Consider the following 24,424-nt stretch of genomic DNA (forward strand, 5'->3'; position numbering starts at 1 on the left):
TTTATCCAACCCGTGCTCATCCTACCTCATCACATATGACCGTTTTGTCAGGACCCTTTGGGCCATACCGCAATTTTTAGCGCCCTCAAATCTATTGTTGTTAAGGTAAATAGAGGGGAAAGGGGCGCTAAAACACAGGAGCGATTGTAACACGGGTGCGACATCTGCGCCCTGAGTTCAACAAAGATCAACTTTTGGAACAAAGCAGCACCTGGCCGAGTCTTGGGTTTTCAAGACGTAGCCTATGTACCCCCTCTTTGGCTTCCCTTGTTGTTGCACTGGGTATGTGTGTAAAACTATGACAACTGCGGTCACAAGGAACATGTGGTTAACATTGTGAACTGAAACAAAACTATGTGATTGGGTTTAGGCAATAAACCCACTTGGTTTGGGCTATGAAAAGATTGTGGGTGAGGTTAAATTAACATTAATAACATTTATAAAGTAACTACAGTGATGCACAGGACAAATTGGACATGAACATGACATGAACTGCTGTCTCCTGGGAGTCCTGTGTTTGTTTTTGATCCATCCATCACCCTGACCTCCGCCCTACACAGCCTTTTTCATGCCTTGAGCACTGCTCTGAGTGTGTAATAATGTCGTGGAACGGGTTTACAGTTGAAAGCTCGGTGCATCTCTTACAGACGCTCAAGGGTGCCTCGTTCTTCAGTATCAGTTGTCGAGGGCTGTGCCAAAATGCCAGAATTTGACGCCCGGGGAATGAGGACGGGCTGATTCACCACCTATGGTAATGTCATCGTGTCGCAGCAGTGACTATACACGATGTTACTAACTGATCATTATGAAAATGAGATCCAAGGTATGAAGTGGAATTAGTACACATACACTTGTTGCACATAAACCTTTAGTTATTTTCTCTCTCACATCCTTTTTCACTCCTGTATAATAATGTCCCTTGTGGTTCCCAGCAGCAGTCAAACATTGTGCGGTTGCTGAAAGGTCCTAATCCAGACCAAGTGGGAGGAGAAGTGAGTGTTGGCCTTGAATGTGTGTCATCTTTTGAGTGTGTCAAACCATCAGGTTTCAGGAATCAGAAGAATACAGGAGTGCAAAATAGGATGAGTAGTAACCAGCGCACTTAGAGTCAAGGAGTGCACGTCATTGCCTTTGAATCTGAGCTTCTGTGTTTCTATCCTCAAATAAGATGGATACTGAAGTATGACACTGAACCCTTTTTAAAACATGTGCACAGTCATGGTCAGTACAAGCAACTCACAACATGATGATGTATCCAATGTGACAACAACGTTAAATATGTGAAATCATGTTACAAAGTTAAAAACTAAAGAGCAGGATTTTTGTACATCTTCAGGGCCAGAAGTCTAAGAAGACATCAGATGGGTCGATACTGCTGAAAGGCTTGGAGTTGGAGTAGTGGAATGAAAGCTGTATCGACCCGTAGAGCAATGATCTGAGGCTGATGTTACTCCAGCCGACAGATTTCCCAGCAGCACTTGCTCTTGAGGAGTCCTAAAAACGGCACAGATGTGAATCTTTCCATTCCACCTTGACCTTTCGCTGAATATCGTGTAGCGTATCAGAATGCCATTTGCTCTCTCGGCTAGTAAAATATTTAAACCGTGGGAGAGGGCTGCTTAAAGTGCAGTGCCGACTCCTCGCTCCTCTTTTCTGAAGAAATATGACAGAGGCAGGAGCCAACTGTGCTGCAAATATTTGGATGTGAGCCATAAAATAAACATGGTAGTGGGGCGATGGAGCCTCAACATGGACAAACAAAGAGCATTTTAGTAAAGTCTTTACCTTTATGATTTACTGCCACTGCAATCAGAACTCAAACAACCTCACCTGCTCCATTCCGAGAGCAAACACTGATATGTTTGGAAGCAGGCAGCTTTCACATCTGTTCTATGACTATGTGCGCTCCTAATCACTTCTCATTCCATCAGCAGTTACAATCATGAGAAAAAGGAGAAGCACAGGCAGAAGGAATAGTGATGGATGGTTTTCTTAATAGTCCTTGGAGCCACTGACCGACAATTTAACTGGCCTCTATCTATCAGAGAGAGGAATTCTCCAATGGTGAGTCATCTTTGGGTGGTTCGCTCCCTGTCTATAATCTCACGTCACATATAGAAACACATGGCAACCAGCACACAAGACTGAAATGAATCAAAGCTCAAGAACTGACCGTTGACTAAAGCCTGCCACACTTAGATACTCCTGCTACGCCTGTAAAGCTTTCGCTGCATTGTGCAAGGTTTACTCCATGGAAATAAAATGGATAGAAAGGACATTCCGATTTCTATTTAAAGCAACCTAGCAGAATGGTCAGAGCAGTGGCTGTTTTTATCGATTTCTTTTTTATTTCTATGTGTACCGCTGCAATCACAACAGACAAATAACTGTGTAAACCAAATCAACCGATTTGCAGCAAGTTGCAGAGGTGAGGTTTTTCAGTAACAACCAAACGAGCTGTGAAGTAATAGCATTATGAAGCATAGAGGGCCAACGACTAAATTAATCAAAATATCAACTTCATCCATCCACTCTTTTAACAGCGTAGTAAAGCACATTGTTATCGCCAGATGACTGACAACTTTGTTTGGCGACCGATGTGACATGGAGAATGGTGACGTTTGCAAGCTAGCTAACTAGCCAGCCTTCTGCTGGTTGGTTTGCTGATTCCACCGGGCTGGGTCTGCCGTGCTTCTGTGCTAACTGGCCGCTGAATCACTGCCGTTGGAATCACGTCTCCCGAGCTGCATCGGTTAACTCTACTCCCAGTGAGCTGTTTCACACTTTATGGCTTCACTGATGTGTGTTGTCAGCATGACAACTGCAATTTTGTATTGTAGTGGTCAAATGACCACAGCAATGTTTTTTCTATTAAGTTAATTTCTAGCTAGCTAATTAGAGCTAACTCCATGAGTTGGCCCAGAACTCTGAAACTCCCAAACCCCTGTCTCCGTCTGACCAGTTGTTTCTGTAAAGGGGTTTTAAATGTACAGTTGATGGCTGCTTATATGATATTATGCTAGAGGATTTAGGCTAAGCATTGTTCTGTTCTTGTATTGCTGTGAGTATTATGGTGCTGTATTATAAATGAAAATGTAATGAAAGTGTTATTTTTCGTTCAAATATTAACAGCTGATGTTCTATTTGGCATCAGAAATTTGTTCACTGTAGATTTTAAGATAGTTACGTAGTGAGTTAGCTAACTTTAGCTGTTTTTGCTACAGCTGACAAAACACTGTTAAATCATTGCTTATCATTGCTTACAGTAAAATCTTGCTCTTTTGATATTTATTTTGGAAAGGCGATAGGATGCCATCCAACAGAGCCCAATATGGTCAAATCCAGAGATTTGCGGGCACGCAGTCTCTGTTTGTGGTCGGGTTTAGCGAAATAGGGAACAGGAAGTTTAAACCTTCCAAAATGTGATTTGCTTCAGCACATAACTTATGCAACTTTGGGGGGAGCAGTCTTTCTAATTTCGTATTTTCACCGTCTTATGCTTCAACAGTGTTACGACGAACTGCAACTTTCTTGACTTGCAAAATGATCTTTTAAATTGATCAACATCATGGCATGATTTGGGACACAGAGGGACTTCGCCTCTCTATCACCATGGATGCTGTTTATATATTTGCATTTATAACTTTTTTTTCCCTCCTTTGTTCAGTTCGCCCAGTTCCATGTAAGACCATGAGGAAAGACATGTTTAAATATTTCCCAAAGAGGCCATGGCTGAGTGTGGGAAGTAGGCTGCTCCACACATATGAAAGAGCTTTGACAGCCAACAGAGCCACTTCTTAACTGTTCAATCAGTTAGATTTCTTTCTCATGTCTTAATGCTTTACTTAACACTGGTACCATGTAAAAATGTGTGTCAGTCTCCTGATAGCACACACAATAGAAAGCCTACGCAGCGAAAGCAAAGTTGCACTAAACTTGAATGGCTTAAGGGTCTAGTATTTATATTAACCACCCTCCATACCTCCCTCATTCTTCCCAGATTTGGTATCACTAAAGCTATTTGTGAGTGAAAGTTAGCCTGGCCAAAACAAATGCCGTCTTATCTCTACAGTGCAGAGCACTTACACACAAAAATCCAAACGCAGGCAGAGATTAGAGAGGAGACTGTTCCTGGGCTTCCTATTATTAGAGCAGAGGTTTATGGTCGTAGAGAGCTGCAGGGAATCACTGAGATTAAATTACACAGACAGTGAACATCAAATACAGGAGAAACTTCCCAGGCTCTGGAGAGAATGATGGGGTTTGGATGAGTCAGGAATAGAGATAGAGAGATTATGGTATTACACCAAGCCCATCTCCATCATCTACTCTAAGCTTGGTTGTCGTCAAACACACCAAAAGGAAAGGGGTAATGGAGCCATGGAAACCATACAACTATGGCTCATTACAATAGATAACACCCTGTGGTTGGAATGATACTGAAGCAGTCTCTAAAATGTCTTAAAGGCTAATTGGTTGGTTAACCTGAAAGTGTGTTACAACTGGGCCTACAATTTAATACTTCCACTATTGGCTAACTTATCAATTATCAATATCATCCATCATCATCCATCATCTTTGACTGCTTGTCTCTAATGGGGTCGCAGGGGGCTGGAGCTGATCCCAGCTAACATTGGGCATGAGGCAGGGTACACCCTGGACAGGACGCCAGTCTATCACAGGGCACATAGAGACAAACAGAGACAGACAACCATTCACACTCACACCTACGAGCAATTTAGAGTCATCAATTAACCAAACACCTGCAGAACGCGGAGAGGACCCACGCAGACACAAGGAGAACATGCAAACTCCACACATTTGATGAGCTGGATTAAAGATTAATTGATGATAAAAATGTATTTTTGATACATTTTCTGATGACCAATTGATTAATTAACTAGTCATTTCAACACTGGACTTTTTGCATCCTCTGTGCCCGTTTTCCCAATCAGTAATTGATATCAGATAATTGTAAAGTTGCTGTAAAATACCACCTGACCTTTTTTTTCTTTCTCAAATTAATGGAAACAATAGAGATGAAACAAACTGAGTGCTCACAGCTCAAACATAGCTGCAGTACAGATAACTGTGGAAACTCCTGACGTTGCCATTTCCTGCTGATTATTGTATAGGAGTCAATACCATAGGGACCCTAATGTGTTTTCTCAATCTCTCACAAGGTTATTCCTATGAAGGCAAGACATTTCCAGTGCATTTATTTGCCTTTGGTGAATAGCCTGGGCCTTATTCAACAGCTAGTGCACTCCTTTCTGCTTCAGCAAGCCATTATCAGCATGAAAAGGTGAAGGAAATGTGTTTCCATGACTACATGCTTTGCCATAAATAATGTCCCTCCTTTGTCTCACAACTTTCTTCTGCAGACCTGCCTGATTTTCCAGCTTCTCTTCATGCCTCTGACTTAAGAGGGCAGGGTACCCTACATAACTCTAAGGCAGGACCCACCCAGGTTCTTTAGTAAGGTATTCATTCCTCTTCAGGTGTGACGTTGGCGCAGGTTATGATGCAGGTGTGGGGGGAAAGAATTGTTCCGTACATGCAAGTAGTCCCTGCCGTGAAGTCAGGCATGGTTGGCTGGTGGGTGGAGGAGGAGGAGGGAGAAGGGGTGGTATGAGGCGAGGATTCTCCTACAGTGACGCAGAAACCCTGCAAGGTCTATTTTTAAACCTATTGAAGTGTGCAACACCCTTTCGATACTGTAACCTTCAACTGCGCCTTCAAACCAAAACAAACAGAGAAGGAGAGGCGGGGGAGGAGAGAGAAAGAGCAATTGCAACAATTCTTCCAGCTCTTTCTTTTTTCCTCTCAAGCTTATAGAGCCACAATGAAATATGGATTATGACTCAATATTGCTTAGATGTGGTTCTTTTAGGTTGAATGATTGTCTGGCTTGGAATCAGAATAGGGTCAAATGGATGATCCCCACTCAAATGACTTGGCAGCACTTAAAAGCAAGGCTGACGAAGGTTCTGTCCTGGCCAAACACAGCACAGCCTGTATTCATTAAAGTCTCAGCTTCGGGTTTATCATCGAATAACACAGACTAGATGGGCCTTTTTTTTATCCCCTTTATCTTTTCCTCTCTCTGCTCTTTTTTTTCTATTTCAATCAAGTGAAATGCTGAGCTTCCTTGAATTACAGATGTGATTCCTGCTGCGTGGAGGTATCTCTGGCCCACAAGCCTCTGAAATGTCACCGCCAGGCTGTACATGCCAAATTCAATAACCAGGAACAGGTGCTAACCTCACTTCCTAACAGTCATGAAGGCAACACCTCTGAACAAGGCCTTAATATAGAAGTGTGAGTGTTGGTCAAGGTCAAAACCAACCAGCACCTATTGACATGAAATGACAGGATGGGACATGTGTAATTTTCTTCATGATTTTACACCAGATTACATGATTCACTTACTGATCTAAAATCCTCATCTGGTATCAACTATAATCCAAAACCTGCTGGATTCCTCTATGTTCCCTGGCGTGGTGCTGAATACTTGGACCCATCTGTCTTTGCTGGAAGCCTTGTGATACACAGCACTGTGTTGAAACACAATTGAAATGTATCATGTGCACTTTAAGATGACTCACTCCGGCTTGCCCTTTGCCTCGTAAACACTGTGTTTACAGCTCATCAGCCGTCTGTATCTATCTTCAAATGGGGGGGCTTAAAATGTGGTCTTATCTGAACAAGTGAAAAAAGTTTGCCAATGCGGCAACATAATCCAGCTTAAATTCTATCAATTGCAGTTTGCTTCAGTAATTGTAAGCAGCTACATTTTGAGTGTACAGATTTGAGAGTGATATCAATCTTCCTCAGTCTGGGCAAGCAAGAAAAGTGTTTTTCCAAACTGTTGAACTATTGACCAGTGGGTCATTTCAAGTTGTGCTTTTTAAAAATGTTGATATTAAGAAGGCTATTATTTTTTAAAGTTAATAGATTGAGTCACAAAATATCTGCCTGGGAACCAGACAAATCTGCAAATCCGTTTTATTTTCTCTGGCAGATGCGTCTGGTTCCCCTCGTCTGTGGACGGATTTCCAGTGGCTGTATATACCCCCTAATTAGAAGATGGCAGTATAAAACTGTGGGCTGGGGATTAAAGGAGGTGAGAAACACACTGGTGTTATCAGATTTTAAAATGTAATTGCTAAATGGGTGAAAGTGCTAGAGTCCATATTTGACAGTGCCCTCAGTTGGTGCCACATGACAGCTGAGGTCAAGAGCTTTCTTTAACAGCTGGTCCTATGTCTGTAGCCCCTCCTGTGGCTGAAACATGCACCAGGTTCAAGATTCAGAGGTCAGTAATTCAAAGCAGGTGCCATGTATCATCTTCAGACTGACATTATGTCACTCTTAAGGTTATGACCTTTCCAATGATGCACTCGGTTTGGTCCTATGACAAAGATTTAAATTTCAACAAATTAAACTTCATTTGGGCATAGCTTCACAGAACATTTTGAAAGTTTGATGGTCCTACATAGTTTTATTCATTTTTTTTCTGTTTTTGTTGTGTGAATAAAATAATGACAAAAAAGATTTATGTCACAGGCTCGATAAAAAATCCTTGAGCACTAATTCAACAACTGAGAAATGCACGGGCAGAACCGAGTGAGAATCAAACCATAGGGACAAGCAAAGACTGGCAGCTGTGTCCACAGAGAAGCCCTGTGCATGAGAGAGTGTCTGCTTGGCGAGCACTGGAGGGCATACATGCTCTCACAGGTTAACTCTGATCGCAAAGTTGATTTCTGTTCACGCTAACTGACCGGACTTTTGAAAATATGGGGGTTGGAGACCAAGGGAGGCACTGCTTCTATTGTTATTGGTCACTTTTAACGATCACACACACATGGACGTCCTTGTACCTTGATTGACAGTCAAGTTGATGATATAGTAAGCCCGGAGTTGATGCTTATTGCGCTGCGGATGGATATATTAAAGGGAATAAATGACCGGAGCAGTTGCTCTGAGCATCTAATATTGCTGCGGATGGGTTCACATTTGAGTTAGTTGTTCTAACTCGCAGAAAGAGATCAAATAAAAAAAAATTCCAAAACATTTCAAATTTTAATTTCAACATTGTGATTCTGTAATTCATAAAATTCAAGGTATTAGGCCTGTCTTTGCTTCCATAGTTATCCTTTGCAGCTTAGTAGTCACATTACGTTTACACACTGTATTCCTCTGGGCTGAGAAACACCCTCAAGAACAAACACACGTCCTGCGTGTTGAGCGCACTACACTGCTGGGTGTGTGAGAGATACAGTATGATAAGGACCTGTGTGTAATATGTGAAGCTTATGTTAGGAATGTATCTCTCTGAAGCGGGGAAGCGCACACTCTGGAACAGACAAGATGGAGTCACAGCAGGGCAACACCCCTCTCCCTTGGAGTCTCCCAGCTGGTGTGACACCAGACCATCTGTAGGCCTGTTTATCCCAGAGAGCTGACGTGGTCATGTGGAACTGTGTGTCTTTGTGTGAATATGTGCATGTTTGTTGCTTGCAATACCGCAATACCTCAATAAAAGTGACCATTTGACATGAGGAGTATACAAATAGTGGATTTGGTACACATAGCAACTTGATGGATACTTTAGTACCACAATACTAAATAAAGGGGTGTTATCTGACAAGAAACCTGTTATGAAAGCAAACTAATGAACAACTGGCATCTCTATACACAAAGGCATTGACATTACTCACATCATGAACTAGGTATGCTTTAAATACGATTGTGTCTTTCAGGGGTGGAATGACAACTTGCAGAAATGACTTTTCCATCTACTCCTCCACAAACCACCCTTCCGAACAGAAATTCATTTTCAACGCCTGGGATTCTGATATTTATTGTTTTTTATTATTTGATTTATTTACCACACTAATCTAAACTGAGATTTAGGTTACCTCAAACAGAATTCAGAAGTTTTAGTAGTACTTCTAAGGCCTTAGCCATGCCTACCAACACCTCCATGGTGATGTACAGGTACATTTAGTCAAGAACTGTACTTAGAGGCAATATTGAGGTGACTTTTCAGATTAAGAGTTAACATAACAAATATATGACACATTACATTCGTTTAGCTTTTGTCCAAAGCGACTTACAATAAGTGCATTCAACCATGACGATAACACCTAAAAAATTAAAAAATTAGCCTACGCAGAATCCATCAATGAGCAAAGCTGACAAGAGCCTGGACAGGAACCTGCACCTTCTGGGTGAGAAACTGTATCCTCCTAATGTTGTGGAGCATGAATCCTCAGGAGTTTTTGCAGCGAAGTTGGCAGCAAAAGACAGCTGATCATCCAGTGTCACCCCCAGATTCCTTGCAGTCTGAGCTGGTGTCACCACAGAGGTCTCAATGTTGAGGGAGAGGTTGTGGATGGGAGATGCCCTCCTTTGAAGGAAGAGCAGCTTAGTCTTGTCCAGACTAAGCTTCAGGGGGTGTGTCGACTTCCACTGAGAGATGTCAGTCAGAAATGCCGAGATTCGTGCTGACACATGGGTTTCAGGTGACGCAGCAGAATTAGTTGGGTGTCATCTGCATAGCTGTGGTAGGAAAAGCTATGAGTGAATGACAGAGCCTGGTGACCTGGTGTACTTAGAGAAAAGGATGGGACCCAAATCAGAACTCTGAGGGACCCCAGTGGCTACAAGGTTCAGACAGAGATTCTTCCAAAGTTACCCTGAGACTCCTACTTGCTGGGAGGGAAGAGAGAAGGATGTGGCGGTTCACTGTATCAAAGGCTGCTGAAAGGTGTGGCAGGATGATGACGAAGGAAAGGAAGGCTGTTCTAGCAGTGTGAAGTCAAGACCTCATTTAGAGAGAATGATGAAAAGAAAGGTAGAGCAGGAGATAAAGAGGTGGGTATAGGAGGTGTGAGCAGGTGTGTAGGGAAATGGGGTGCATATGTCATCTATCTTCCGATCTAAGTCGCTCTGTAAAAAGGAGGTGGGGGGTGGGGTGTCAAGCAGGGTAGAGAAGATGGAAAAGGTTTTGGGGGTTGGAGAAGGAACCTTGTATTTTAGATTTAAAAAGAGACTTTAGCTCCAAATAAGGAGATATGAAAAAGAGGAGAGAAGAGATTGGAATTGCACAAAGGTCCTCGGAGCGCTTTGATTTGCACCATTGTCTTTCAGCAGTCTGTAGGGTGGTTCTGTCAGCACGCACTGAGTCAGACAACCACGGAGCTGGAGGGGTCGGGCGAGCCTGCGGAGATGTGAGAGGCAGAAAGAGTTCAGAGAAAAGTGTCTGTTGCGAAGTCGGTGGCATGGGCAGATGGGGGGAGAGCCAATAGGACAGTTGAGGCAAAAGAGAAGGGAAAGGTGGAGCGAACATTGCAGTGGATAGAGACATCATATATATGTATGTGTGGTGGAGGGAGGTTTGACAGTGTCAGAGAAGGGGAGAGAGAAAGAAATGAAGAAAGTTGTTTACAGTTCCATCAAAACGTGATTTTCGTGATTTAGAAACAATGTGATGCCCAAATATTAGATAGAAGACCACATGATACAATCGTGAACTACCCTTTGTTTTTAATACCTTATATGTTGTTTATTAGTTTATACACAAAACAAGTATAAAAGCAACACACTGTCACAGGAACAGCACATTTATTAAAAATAAAAACAAGATCTTAATTAGCAAGCTTTACTTGTAGCCAAATGTTTTTACCTTCTGACAGAGGCGGCCTGTTCCCAGTCTTTATGCTAATCTTTATCTAGACGCACGAGAGTTACATTAGCATGCTTTTCAAAACTGTTGACGTATTCCATTGAACGGCAACATTGTGGTTCAGTTTCACAAATAAATAATCAATTGCTTATTCTTTCAATTCAGACATTAATAATCTGCATACCCTCAGATTTGTTCTGAAATGTTATAACCAGCTCCATGTCCGGCTACAACAGTAAAATGTCTATTACACCATTATGTGTCAGTATTAACTAACTAATGATAGTATAAAAGGATAGACCAGTCATAAAGGCAGATTGAGTAAATACCCCATTCAAATATTTTATGATTTTTTTTTTTTACATTATTGTATTGGCACTTTTACTCAAGTTCATCATGTGTATTTCTTCCAGCGCTGCAGAAATGTAACAACAGTTACTCAATTGTTTCCTTTTCATATAAACCAAAAGACAGCATTACAGAATGTGCAGAATGAAAGTAATTACATTTTATAGCACACCAGTGCTTTAAAGAGCACTTCAGTATTTGCCATTAGAGCAGGCATTAAAGCAAATAAAAACTCTAGTCATTTAGGAGCATCTACAGTATAATAGGCTTTAGGTGTGTTTAGTTGGCTCGGTTTGCTCAGCCATAATGACACTTCTGTGTACATAACAAGTCTTTGACAAAGAAGGGAGGAGGAACCATTTAAGCATAAAACCACACAAACAGTTTCCTCCTCAGACCTTTGAGTCGTGCAGAATTGCAAATGTGATTATATCTTTGGGAAATTAAGATGTTGGAACTCTAAACAATGGTGAATGTTTGGTTTGTTCTTACTGTTGCTCTTCCTTCACATGACATTCAAACTCATGATAGCCAACCAGTGGGACATTCTCCTATACTGTTGTGTGTTTTCAAGCCTGTAAACATGCCACTACACCAGAACATACCCCCCCGAACATTAACAAAGGCACGCTAAATAAGTTGGGAGGGTTCGTGCTGCTCTGGTAGTGCGAGTGATCATAAATGGCTCTCCGCCTGCTTTCCCAGGCATGATGTCACGTGGCTGTTATTGAGACAGTAACCTCCACCTTTAAACCCTGAACTGATCCAAAGTTTACAGTGTGTGTGTTCTGGGATTTATGTTGCCACACAGACGGACAGATTACACATTCAAGTCTTCATTTTTAACCTCAAGTAGCCCTCATGACAGGGGCAACTCCTAGCATATGACGATCAATACTATTATCTGCCGGGCAGAGGATTACACAACTGCAAAGTCAGCTTCTGGTAATTTTTTTTCTTTTTTAAAATTGTATTCCCCGTATTTTAAAAAGGCAATAAATAAGTCAGCTTTCCACAGATCATGTTCAACTGTAGTTTATTTTATTAAAAAGACCAGGGTGCAAATATGAAATTAAAAAAAATAAAGACAAGCATATCATTTTTAAGCATTTAATACAAACTTAACAATATAAACTATTTCAGTCCCTCTTGACATGTAAGACACTGACTCAAAATACTTTGTTATACCGTATTTTTTATCAAGTATTGCACAATGTAGGTACAAAATTAATATTCATACGATTACATTTTGTCCATTGTATAGCAAAATCTTTTTAACCTCTTAACAGAAAATACAATTCATCTTCCAGAAAAAGCAAATATTCCTACGCTTGAATTCCACCACTAAGGAATACTCTGTACACAATCTTTAGAATATTTGATGTGGTTTTTTTTTTAAGATGGATTTCTTTAACAATTATCTTTTAAAAAAAGAAAAAATAAGGAAAAGCTGCTGCAGCCATCACAGATCACTGGAGTAGTAAAAAGATATAAATGCAACACCATGTCATAGAAACAATATATACTCTGATATCTTACAAACTCTGTACTAAATTAAATTATACAATTAGAAAAAGACCAAGTAACCCCACTTAGTAGTGCCAATTCATAAAAATCAGCCTTGTCTTACCACCTGTAAAATACTGTAAGAGGCCAAAACTTGAAGCTTGTATTTTTAGATTTTTTTTTAACATTTTTTTTGGAGTATTTTCTCAACATGGTAAAAAGTTTTGTGCTTGGTTGGCAAAAAGGAAAAAGAAAAACAATGATGCATGTTGAATTGAAGTAACCAAGCTTGGATGTGTTTGTACAACAAGCTTTTAGTAGAAACAAACTCAAGGGGGCACAGTAAAAACACCCTTGGGCACATGCGCTTGACTGACTAGACACTATATCCTTGAAAGTCCAGTTTCTAAGTGTGCGTTTTGTTTTTCCTTCTTTGAGCCACCATCATTCATAAATAACATCTTGATGATGAGTTTAGTTAGCCATCACTGGCTGGAATTGCTGGTTAGAATACTGCATGTTGCTCAGACTGAAGTTGAGGCCATCCATAAGGGACTTGTCGTTGAGGCTTCCGTAGGCCGCAAACATGTCAAAGGCATTGTTGTACTGCAGAGGGCCGAGACCCAGGGAGCCTTCCCCAGGGAACGCAGCTCCAGGGCTGGCCTGACCCTGGAGGCTGGGGAACACAAACTCCTTGGCGTTAGGGGAGAGGGCAGAGGCCTTCTGCTGCTGCTGCTGCTGCTGCTGCTGCTGACCCAGGCCCAGCCCGTACAGTGAGTGCATGGAGGTGGAGATGGCTTTCTGCTTCAGTAAGGTGTTGACATTCAGACCCAAGTTATTGGTAGGGGAAGTGCGGGCCACCTTGCTGCTACTGCTGTTGTTAGTGTTGTTACCGCGGCCACTACTCTTCATCTTAGTGGAGCCGAATTTGGTGGCAGCAAAGGTGGCAGTGGTGAAGGTTAAGGGCTGGGTGGAGCGTGGCATGAAGGAGGGGCTCACGGCAGCAGACTGCCCGAAAGGAGGGGAGGGAGAGCTGGACTCTGAGGAAGCCCCAACTGGGTCACTGATTGGCATGAAGACCTGGGCCTCCGGATTAAAGCTGTTCTTGATCTCCTTGTCCAGCTCTGACCCGTTCTCATTGTTATCATCCACATATAGCACCTTGACTGGTCCTTTCTCCCCAATCTGGTAGGAAACCTCAAACGGGTCGATCCACACACTAAGGTCCTGAGGGAGGTTATTCCGGACGTCTTCAATGTCCAGCCCGCTCTCTTTGGCTGCTTGCTCCACCACAGGGTCCACCTTCTCCCCTACATGGATGCATCTGAACCCCGACCCTTTGTATGGCTTATCCGGATACCAGTGGCCTTCATACTTTTTCTTCAGCTGCCTTTCGAGCTCTTCGCCGAAGATATTCACACGTCGTCGAGGGAGTTTGTTGTATAAATATGAAATAATAAAGTTGAGTGCTACTTGAATTTCAAGCTGCATAGCTGCTTCAGTGGCGAGGGCAATTCTTTTTCCGTCACAGAGGTGCCTTTTCTGAGCGTTGCAAAAACCTCCACAGTAGCAGTGATCAGTTTAATGGAGAGACTTTGTTTGAGTGCTTGTGGCCAAAACGAATCTCCTTCGTGCAGCAGGGTTAGGTTTGGGATCCTGGAACAGAGCAAAAAAGGAAAAAGCATTAAGTTTATGAAATAGTTTGCAGTATAAACAACCAAACAAACAAAACATTATGATCAATGACATTTCATCTAGTTCTCTCTATTCACTCCCCCGCCCCATGGTAGTGCTGTATATCAGCTGTACAATATAAACAGCTATAAATAAACAGAGGCCACTGACTCAGAGACGGTGTCAGCAGTGTGTGTGTGTGTGTGTGTGTGTGGGTGTGTGTGTGTGTGTGTGTGTGTGTGTGTTCCCCAGCGATCTAGTGTGACAGAAATACGCAAGCGTGGTTGACCTCTGCGGAGGGCGGTGGATCTGAAGGCAGGTGTCACGTCACAATGATTTTTCAATTGCCTCGTTTTGGCACGGGGACATGTCCAGGCAGAACCCCTTCCTCAGTGTGTCCAATAGGGAGACTGTTGTTTTTCTACCTAAACCAGGCTATTCTAGTGCTTTCCCTTGCACCGACTGAGCTTCAGTGGTTTAGAGGAGCACGTAGGAGCTTGTGACGGAAATTGCAGTTACATAATCCACATCGAAAGTCTAGCCGTGGTCATAACGCTCTTTCTTATTACAGGGGTTAAAAACACTCGCTTAATTACACGACGACAGCGACAGTACGTACATACATACATACAAGGACCTCCCGAGTAGCATTAGCTGGTCAACTTAACGAAGGGTGTGAACAGAATTGTAGCCTGCTAGCTTGTTAATGTTAATGTTTAGCTCGACCGGCCGGTTATCAGTGTCAACGTTAACCTCGCGACACGCCAAAAGGTATAAACGTTACGGGCACGGACAGCGAACGGCAACGTCACTGTTAACGAAAAAGAGCAGAAAACGCTTTAATATGGACTGGGATAGCAAGCTACGTAGCATTTGAATTAGCTACAGCCTGGATATTCGACCAACCTTCAATAACACCGTTGAGTGGCAGGTCGACAACCCATAGCATAAGAAAATAACGCACAACCATCTTAGTTAACGACAATATTAGTGCTATTAAGGCGACGTTATTTACTTACATGGAAATCCACAGCAGGTCCCTCTTGCCGGAGCCAGAACCCTCTCTGGCGACCGTTACGCTGGTACAGCCTCAAGTGTTGCTTTCTTAAAGGAGATACAAAATTATGTCGCCGTCGTTGTGTCTTTATAAATGTTCCAGGCGATTTTCCTTTATGTGGGGTAATAATTGATATCCGATTTACAGGCTTGCAATGAAACTCCCCACAGCCTGGGAGTTTTTACAACTCTGCCCTTTAAAACTTGGGCTGATTTGTTTATATAGTAGTCCTCCGCCACGGACATGGAGGAGGTGGTGATGCGGCTCACAGAGGTCAACACCCAGTAACGCGTTTCTATTGGTCAAGCCCCGGTTTCGTCATCAACAACCACCTTAACTATCGCTGTGATTGGATGGTTTTGTGCTCAATCAACTGCAGGGTTCTATTTACGGTAGTGGTTTGCCTTTCATGTGCTCCGGACTACTTTATTCGGGCAGGTTTTTAGCAAAACATTCTCTCGAAAGCCTTGTTTGAGGCAAAATATGATTCCTGAAACACTATTGGAAAAAAATCACAAAACACATATCAGGTTGAAGGATGAAAGACATGCCTGCACTATGTGTTGTTTTTTTTTGGGTGATTTCAAGCCTCCCTAAAGGTCCTGTGTGCTCAAAGGTTGTGCTCAGTCATGCATTAAACATATGGCTGAACAAGGAGTCTGTTGTCATGAGAACGCACAATAGTCAATTACAATGAAATAAAACCACATTTTTCTTTCCCCACTAGAGGGTTAAACAGAGTTAGAGAGTCACTGTGGCGGAGGGACACACCTGTCACTGGTTGTGTTCCTGCTCTTCACCAATAACATTCTGCTATTCCTGGAGCCAGCTGTAGCTGTGTATCTAACAGCATTAGCTTACTCAAAGTGGTGATCTGTGATACAGCACAATTCCACCACTTTTAAACAAAACAGAACATAACTGCCATCTGTGTAGATATTTCCATTATTCCTCCTCTGTGAACCTGCGATTCATTATAAGGTCTGTGGACTAAAAATGCATGATTACACAATGGATCCCTGCAGCTCTCCGGCGCCTGTATGCTGGCTTCTTTTTTTTTCAGTGCAAGGCTTAAGCTTTCCCCTGTCAGGCCTAAAGTGTTTGACGCCACAGCCTGTTCTTACCTAACACAGGCTCCTGCACTGTGTGTTTGCACAATAAATACAAATACGTATGAATTGTACAAGGTGACAGGCCAAGGGAAGGACAGGCTGCTCTTTGGATTAGGGAACTAAGTCACAAAAGTATTGCTTGACTCTAAAACTGGTGCATATCTGGTCATATCTGTGCACATTATATTTGAGCGCTGATTTATTACGAGAGCTGCCTGCTACTTACAGGCTCTACAGAGGTAACAGCACAGGAGCTGATATAATTTCAGAGGCATATGGTCTAAATCAATAATAATTAATTTAGATAGTCTAGTGTCAGAGTTATGTTCCTCACTAAATCATGATATCAGAAATGAAAAAAAATGCACACATTCCTCTCCTCTTTCTGCACTGAGCTAAAATTAACATTATCCTTCAAAGTACATTATACATTATGGCAAACATCAGAGTGGCCTTGAACAGCCTACTCTGCGGTGAGAACATTTGCTTTAAGAGAATAGGTACCGAGTGTGATTACAAAGAGAAGAGAAGCAGTAAGGGAGTGTTTCATCTGTCCTTTATTGTCATACTTTACTCTTTAAGTGTGTTTTTTGTATTAGCATTACTTCCTTCTCACTCGAGTCTCTAGATCTCTTAAAACAATAATTCATGTATCCATTAACCCCACACTGTATGTACTACAGAGGTTAATTGTGGTTTATCCCAATGCTACAGCTATAGTTTAGCTCAGTGACATGTCCCAATGCCATGAACAAAGTGCTACAAAATGCGGTGAGATTGTAGCTGGAGGGCTGCAGGATGCTGCAGGCACAATGGAGAGTGCTTCCAGCCTCCAGATTGAGTCTCAGCAGGTGTGAGAGATGACTCCCTCCACCACCGAGGATCTCGTGTGATGGATGACCCGAGCACATACTTAACACACCATGGGAGCCTTGGAGACACACCAAGGCCACCAGAGCAGAGCCAGATTGTTTCTATCCTCACAGCACAGGAAATGTGTGACCATCACCAAATGTTCCAATATGTTTAAATTTTCACTCGGCCGCATCACTCTTCCACAGAGATACGTTTTCCCAACAATGTAAGAAATACCATGAGCACATCCAGAATCCCTCTGCTCATTCTCCCACTGCGTCAACCCGGTAAGTAAGTGTTAGTCTTGGCTGTGGGTAGGTGGTGCCGCACAATGACTTATTTGTTGTTCTCCAGCAGAGTATGGATCTGGTGAGTGGCGAACGTTTCCTTCTGTTGTTGTTGTTGTGAGTCTGCCTGGCTGGGACCCGGAGGTCAACACGGCTAATGAAGTGAGATGTTTTAGCATGACTCATGCACATATTTTAGTGAAGTCAGTTCACATAGACATTTTACCCCTTCTCTTCACAAAGCTGCGAAATCCCTTTATCTTCCCCGGGGCTTTGGAGCTGCACACAAGCTCTGTTAAATTCCCAGATGTGGTCACTGGATATGAATGTGATATGTGTAACATCACATGTTCCATGCTGAGGGGGAGAGAGGAGTACATGTAGGAGTAGATACGTGCCACTGTGTGTTTGCTTACTACCAAGAAAAGAATGGAGAAAATGCTGTCTTATTAGGAAATAAATTGGGTTCCTGCATACTGAACTGAAAGCAGTGGCAAAAAAGCATTGCTCATGTGAACATGCTGTATAATGAAAGCTGCCAAAGGCAGCATTCATTTCTTTTGGTTATTTGACCAACACTAAGAGAGCTCAGGTAGACTTATTAGATCCCGTTCTTTTCAGTGGACTTCAGGGCTTCAAACGGAGTTCGGAAAGGGGACTTCACTTTTTCTCATTCACCGTGTGAGCTTTCTTCATATCTTGAGCTCAGATCAGGTCATTTTCACCTGCAGAATAAAGCAGAGGCTTCTTTATTACACTTTTCAGTTCTACCTTATGCATGTAGCCCTTTCTTATCTGGTTGATAAAAGATAAATAAGTATAATTCCAAACACAAGCAAAAGATAAATAAACGACTTTAACAAACGACAGGCTCTTAGCTTTCCTGCAGTTCTTCATTAAACCAAGCGCCCGTCTGAAGACAGGTTCACTCATTTTCATTTCTTTTAATTTTAATATTTTGTGACCTCTAACCGAGTGCAGCAGCATAAAGCTGTGTGTGAACTGTAAACAGTAACAACAAGCAGAACATGGTGGATCTTTTCTCCCTTTTATAGCTGCTGTAATCAATATTTTTATATTAACAATTCATCACATGACTATGATCTACAGAGGGGGAAAAAAAGAGAGAGAGGTCTAGTTGTGCTGGGAAAGTTTTATATTGTTCTTTCATGTCAGCTATTGGCCATGTTTCAAGCTGTCTGGATACGAAAACTCATTATGGGAGTATCTGCGGGGACGCCAAGAGCAGAAACACTGATCATTCAAAAGTGAGTTAAATATTCGCCACGTCAGAACCTTTTCAGCAAAGGTGTTTTTATATCCTCAAAGCAATTTCAGTCAAAAACAACTGGACTGGTTGTTTGTCTAGGATGTTTTTCCTAGACAAACAACCAGTCCAGTTGTTTTTGACTGAAATTGCTTTGAGGATAACGATGACCTGGACAAATGAGAACATTCACAGGATTAGTGTTTTTATATCCTATTTAGCACATCAACCCTGTTTTGAAAAAAAAAGGCAAAAAACACCTAAAGTGAGCGTGGAAACTTTTATGCGTATTTGAGGAAACGTAGTTTGTCGTTTCTATTCAGCTTTTCTAATGCATATCTTCAAAATGTGAATTAAAATACATGTATGGAAACCTGACGAGTGTTGTGTTTACAGCTTGTTGTACTGCCCTCACATGGCCAAAAATCTATTGTTTTAAGGCTGAACTATTTGGGGGAAATTGTGCCTTTGAATCAACGTTGGACAGTAGAGAGCTGAGAGGAAATCAAACTGGGGCGATGCAATCACAATCTTTAATGTGGTGCCACCTTGTGATTGACAAGGCACTACCACGGTGTTGTGTCTGGATGTTAAGTGTGTTTTCATCTTAGAACTTTGACTCTTTCACATTGTGTTTTCAGTTCATTTTTAACAGTTTAGTTGCCTAATGTCTCGTGGAGCATTTGCTTGTAGCTAACAGACATTATTCTTTTGGTATGGGGGGCTTTTTTTCTTAGGACAGCTCAAGATTAGCAGGAAACAGAAGAGAGAGAGCGGAGGGGTGACATGAACCCGAGTCGCTGCGGTGGCGAGGACTTTTTAGCCTCTGTATATGGGGCTCCTGCTCCAACCACTGATCCAACGGCCCCCTACTAGCATTCTAATGGACGGTGCTGTACACATGCAGTGGACTTTTACCAACTGGAAAACGCGACGCGCATCGGTCGGGCACTACTCTGTTCTAAAAGGTGAACTTTGCTTAACTAAGGGGGCTGCTGTTGTTCCCTGAAAAATAAGTGTTCAGCGTGCCACGACAGTGTCGCCTTAACGTTTGGATTTGAGGGCTTAGGAAATGCGACATGTGTACAGGCCCAGGAAATAGCTGCTCATATTTGTACCTTGCTAACCCAACTAGAAAGCTAGCACTAGCGACCATATCGGGTAAATTAGCCCCACCCTCTCATCCAGGTATGCTCACTTCTGGTTCCAAAAAAACAGAAACAAGACAAAACATTCCACAGACTTCTTTAGAGACTCCGTCCACTTCTTTAATAGTCTGTGGTCGTACCAGACCAAGTAAGGCTGTAGTCGAAAAAAAGCACTGAATGTATTAGGGTGAGTAAAGGTGGGGTTTACTGCTCATGAACTCAGCTTTCCATTTATTAGAGGAAGACTTTGTTGATTTAATTTTTCAAAAATGGCATGGTTCTCACATAGGCAGCTGACATTAATAAACATATCTAAGACAAATGTCAGAAGATTAAATAAACATTTTTAAGTGTTAAGGATGTGAACCGAGGATGAGTTATGACAGTGTAAGGTTTTTGAGGATTACTTTTACTTTGATTTGATCAATTTCCTGCATTTGCTAATGAAATTCTCCCCACAACTACCAGTGAATTTTACTGTTAATTATACTGTCATATTGCCTAATGATCTCTAGAAATGCTAATGTGTGAGCAAAAATACGGAAAATTGAGTGATTTTATATGATAAGCTGACTCCCCAAAGCATAATATTATAATGTTTATGTTCCATTTCAGTGCAGTTTTGGTAAAATTGAGTATCCTCACTATTTCTTATCCTCTCTCCAAACACAGATTTATCTTCGGCAGGTATCCCTTTGTTATTTGAGCTGTACAGGAGTTCAATGTGCGTATATATCATTTACCAGCTGAATAAATGTGATCCTGTGTGAAACACAAGTTTTACTGCTCTCTTATTGAAATACAGTCTTAGCTGTGGAAGAGGAGGTGGTGCTCAATTAGTATTCATAGCAGATCTGTAGTGATAGCAATCTAAGATTACGCTGTTCACTAGAATTTATAGCTTCATGCACACATGCACAAGCACCTGCTTTATTCTCCCCTTAAATTCAAAGGAACGATGGTCTTTGAACGCTCGACTGTGGTGATCAAAGCAGACCGAAAGGGATACATCTGCAGCACGTATGAGCTGTTTGCACAGGAAAATCATTTAAAAGTTTAGAAAATGAGTCTTTACTCGAGCACATGACAGTCCTCCTGTGTGTAGGGATCAGGAATGACGTGCTCTTGAGTTGTTTACAAATGCTGTGGCTGGCAGAGGGAGGCCAGAGAGCTCTTTTTCACACCAGTGCCAGGAATGTCATTAATATAAGCAGCGGTAATATTTGCCACCACAGTCCCCAGCACCACCGACACACTCTCATACCTGCACGCATGGTTAAGTCTGAGCTTGAGCTTACTTGCCATACATCTGCAGAGGGGGGGATGAAGCGCTGTTTATGTGGAATAAAGGGCGTATTCATGCCATGTAGCAAACAGCGGCTTCACATTTGAGCCCGGTTACAGTGTTTTGACCCCTGGACAGATTCATATCAAGCCATCTGGAGGAGAAGGAAGGTTACGCAATAGGGGATCAGCTCTGCTCCTCCTATTTAAATACCATTCTGCTTTACTATTTAGTTTCACATTATGGGGGATTATGTTTAGCATGCCGGGTGCTGTGTCATGAATCAGCCCAACAGAACAGAGCAGAGTCGCATTATGCTTAGTAACGGAGATGCATGGCACAGAGACAAGATCACTCGGTGTTTTCGCTGCTGTCCCGCCTCAGACGGCACAATACATGGCAAAGCTGTGCCCTTGCAGTCCGATCGACTTTTTGAGAAATTCAATTACGCTCTGAAATGAACAGCCAGTGCTTGTGGACGGAATGGGTTTTAGAGTGAGCTCCATCCATTGCAGTGGGAATGTGTCACATTTCCATGAATACTGAATGGAGTATGCTACAGTAGGCAGGCTGTCCCTGTCATTGTGATTTGTATTTTCCCTTCCATTTGGGCTATAACCTTCTCTTGTACGCTCCTTAAAACAGATTTCTGTCTTCTCCCCTCTCTGTGTGGGTAAGATCCGTCCCTGGGGAGGCATTGCAATGGATGATGTCAGATTATGTGAACAACATGCATCATCAACACAAGATATACACAGAAACATTATTAGCATACACAAGCTCGAATGCATCCTCAAAAACGTGGCCGTTTCACATGAACTCCCATCAAAGTGTACGCACAGCCTGAATTTGCACAGACCCTCTATTGAGAAGCCTTCAATTCTGTTTGCCAGAAATGATGTCAACGTAGTCATGGCAACTATTCTTACACATTACCCCATGCTCTTCCACATTTAGAGTATACTCAAGTGTTATTCTTCTGGCAAATGTCAGATCTCATCTATTCAATGGCAATGAGGATTTTTTTTCTTATACGGTTGGTAGTTGAAAATGCAGAGGAGGGAGCGTGGTGTATGGGGCACACACGATAGAGAGGAGAAAGAGAGGAAGCAGCTCACTTAAGGTTAACACTTTGCTTCGTTCTGCTTTCATAAACAGCTGACTGGGATGGGGAAACAGGATGAGAAGGAGTAATGAGCTAGAAGTCCTGATTATTCATGTGTGGAGAGTGCTGCTCACTAATTTACTCTATATATGTATTGCAAACATCCTTATGGGAAATCACGAGGCGCCCCTTTTTTATGGTTAACAGTCGGTGAAAAGTGACATATGATTTTGATGGAGACAAATGTGTCTTGTGTGTATCTCCCCTCCACCACCACCAGCCGCAGCAGCAGCAGCAGCAGCAGCAGCCGTAGCAGCAGCAGCAGCAGTCAGTGCTCTCTGGTTCAGACAGCTGACACAGTGCTGTTAGGGTAACAAGAGAAGGTGGAGCTCTATTTCGCTGATGGATGTTCTCTGATAGAAATGGAGAAAGGCGATAGGCTGGGCGAAAAAGAGCGTGAGAACACAAAAAAGAGCCGCGGTGCAGAAAAACGAGTGTTTCAGGGGCCACGGTGCTGTATGCATCTGCATCAGCAGCTCAATGCTGTAATCTCTGGGGAGGGGAGAAGGAGAGTAATTGTGATATCGCTCTTTGGCTGGGAATTGCTCCTCAGTGCAATTCAGCCCAGTAATCAGAAAGCACTGGGGTGAATACTCAACACGGTCAATTCGGTCAATTCGGTCGTTTTGGATGATAAATGGAAATGGCAACATCTAACTGCAATGATATAGGATAGGATTTTCACATAGGCTCCTTCCTGGTGTCACGTGCAGATCATGTCTATATTGGGTCTGTCGGTCCATGACCAATTCTGGACATCTATTTGACATCCAAACTAGGTCCACTATTTGGACGTCCAACCATGACCCAACTTGGACGTCATATTGACGTTCATCATTTGACCTTTGAAATGGGTACTTTTTTTGGACATATATCACAGGTGCAGGAAATGTAAATGATGTGGGGTTATTTTGGTTATTTGAATGGCGGCCATAAGGTCTGTGACCCTAGAAAAGTGCTAGAAAAATGTTATAAATATTAAAGAAGCAGCCTAAAATTGGTCTAAATTTGATGTTAAAAAGACATCCGCAAACGAACACTTTTGGACTATAAATAGCCCTTACATGGATGTCCTACGGATGTTTGGGAAACGTAAAAAAAAAGACGTCACCTGGCGGTACAAAACCACCCCTTCTGTGGACCGAAATGGGACGTCCAAAAATGACATAGAAAATGCGTCACTCCGACGTCACATTGCACAGTGGGTTATTAAGATTCTATTTCAAGCTTGGTGTCATATAGACTTTTCATATAGAGCATCAGGACTAATTACAGTATATGTTCATATTGAGAACATATTGGTGTATGTCTCACTTTATACTGAGGCTTTGGTTGACATCACTGCTTACATTTCATGATGTTACATTGTCAAAGGGTCAGTTTGTACATATTACAGGAAAAACTGATTTCCCCCAGTAGTTGGCAGCTAGCCATGTCGATAGTTTTTGTTTATGATTATTGGGAGTTCTTACATAGTTCCAAAATGTCTAAAGAACCTTAGATGAAAGAGCTATTATTGTGATACTATTTTCACGTCTGTGTGTGAAGTAGCTGGAGCCAGATGATTAGCCTAGCTTATGGTAGACGAAAAACAAGGAGAAACTCTAGGTGGCTCTTCAAAGTTCAAAAATAAAACCTGTCGACACCTCCAAAAGCTTGACAATTAACATATTGTATGTTTTCTGGTGTTTTCTATAAAAATGACTCAAAACGATTAATCGATTATCAAAATATTTGGCGTTTGATTTAATAGCTGACAACTAATCGATTAATCATTACGGCTCTAACAGCATAAATAATTATATCAATTATTGATTAGTGATGAACTTTTGTTTGCACTATCCTCTTAGCTGCTGCAACACAATGTCCCCGCTGTGTGACTAATAAAGGATCATCTTATCACATTTATTTCATTGAGCTACAAAAACTGAGTTGGTGAAGCATTTCTCCCAAAGTCTATGAATTTGTCATATATATATATATATATATATATATATATATATATATATATATATATATATATA

General features: G+C 42.0%; 1 protein-coding gene across 1 annotated transcript; it reads right to left on the reverse strand.

Annotated features, from left to right (window-relative positions):
• Window positions 1–12,068: 12,068 nt before the first annotated feature.
• On the reverse strand, window positions 12,069–15,459 carry LOC310961102 (protein Tob1-like). The gene is made up of 2 exons (XM_083933061.1): window positions 15,244–15,459; window positions 12,069–14,206 (listed from the first exon to the last, which is right to left on the reverse strand). The coding sequence occupies exon 2, from the start codon at window positions 14,039–14,041 to the stop codon at window positions 13,025–13,027; it is 1,017 nt and encodes a 338-aa protein (XP_083789187.1). The 5' UTR covers window positions 14,042–14,206; window positions 15,244–15,459; the 3' UTR covers window positions 12,069–13,024.
• Between the last annotated feature and the right edge of the window lie 8,965 nt (window positions 15,460–24,424).

Source organism: Echiichthys vipera, assembly GCF_963691815.1.
Source record: "Echiichthys vipera genome assembly, chromosome: 18".
NCBI classification, from domain to species: domain Eukaryota; kingdom Metazoa; phylum Chordata; class Actinopteri; order Perciformes; family Trachinidae; genus Echiichthys; species Echiichthys vipera.

Excerpts from the sequence above, each read along its gene's own strand:
- LOC310961102 (XM_083933061.1), bottom strand. The coding sequence starts at position 14,041 with ATGCAGCTTGAAATTCAAGTAGCACTCAACTTTATTATTTCATATTTA.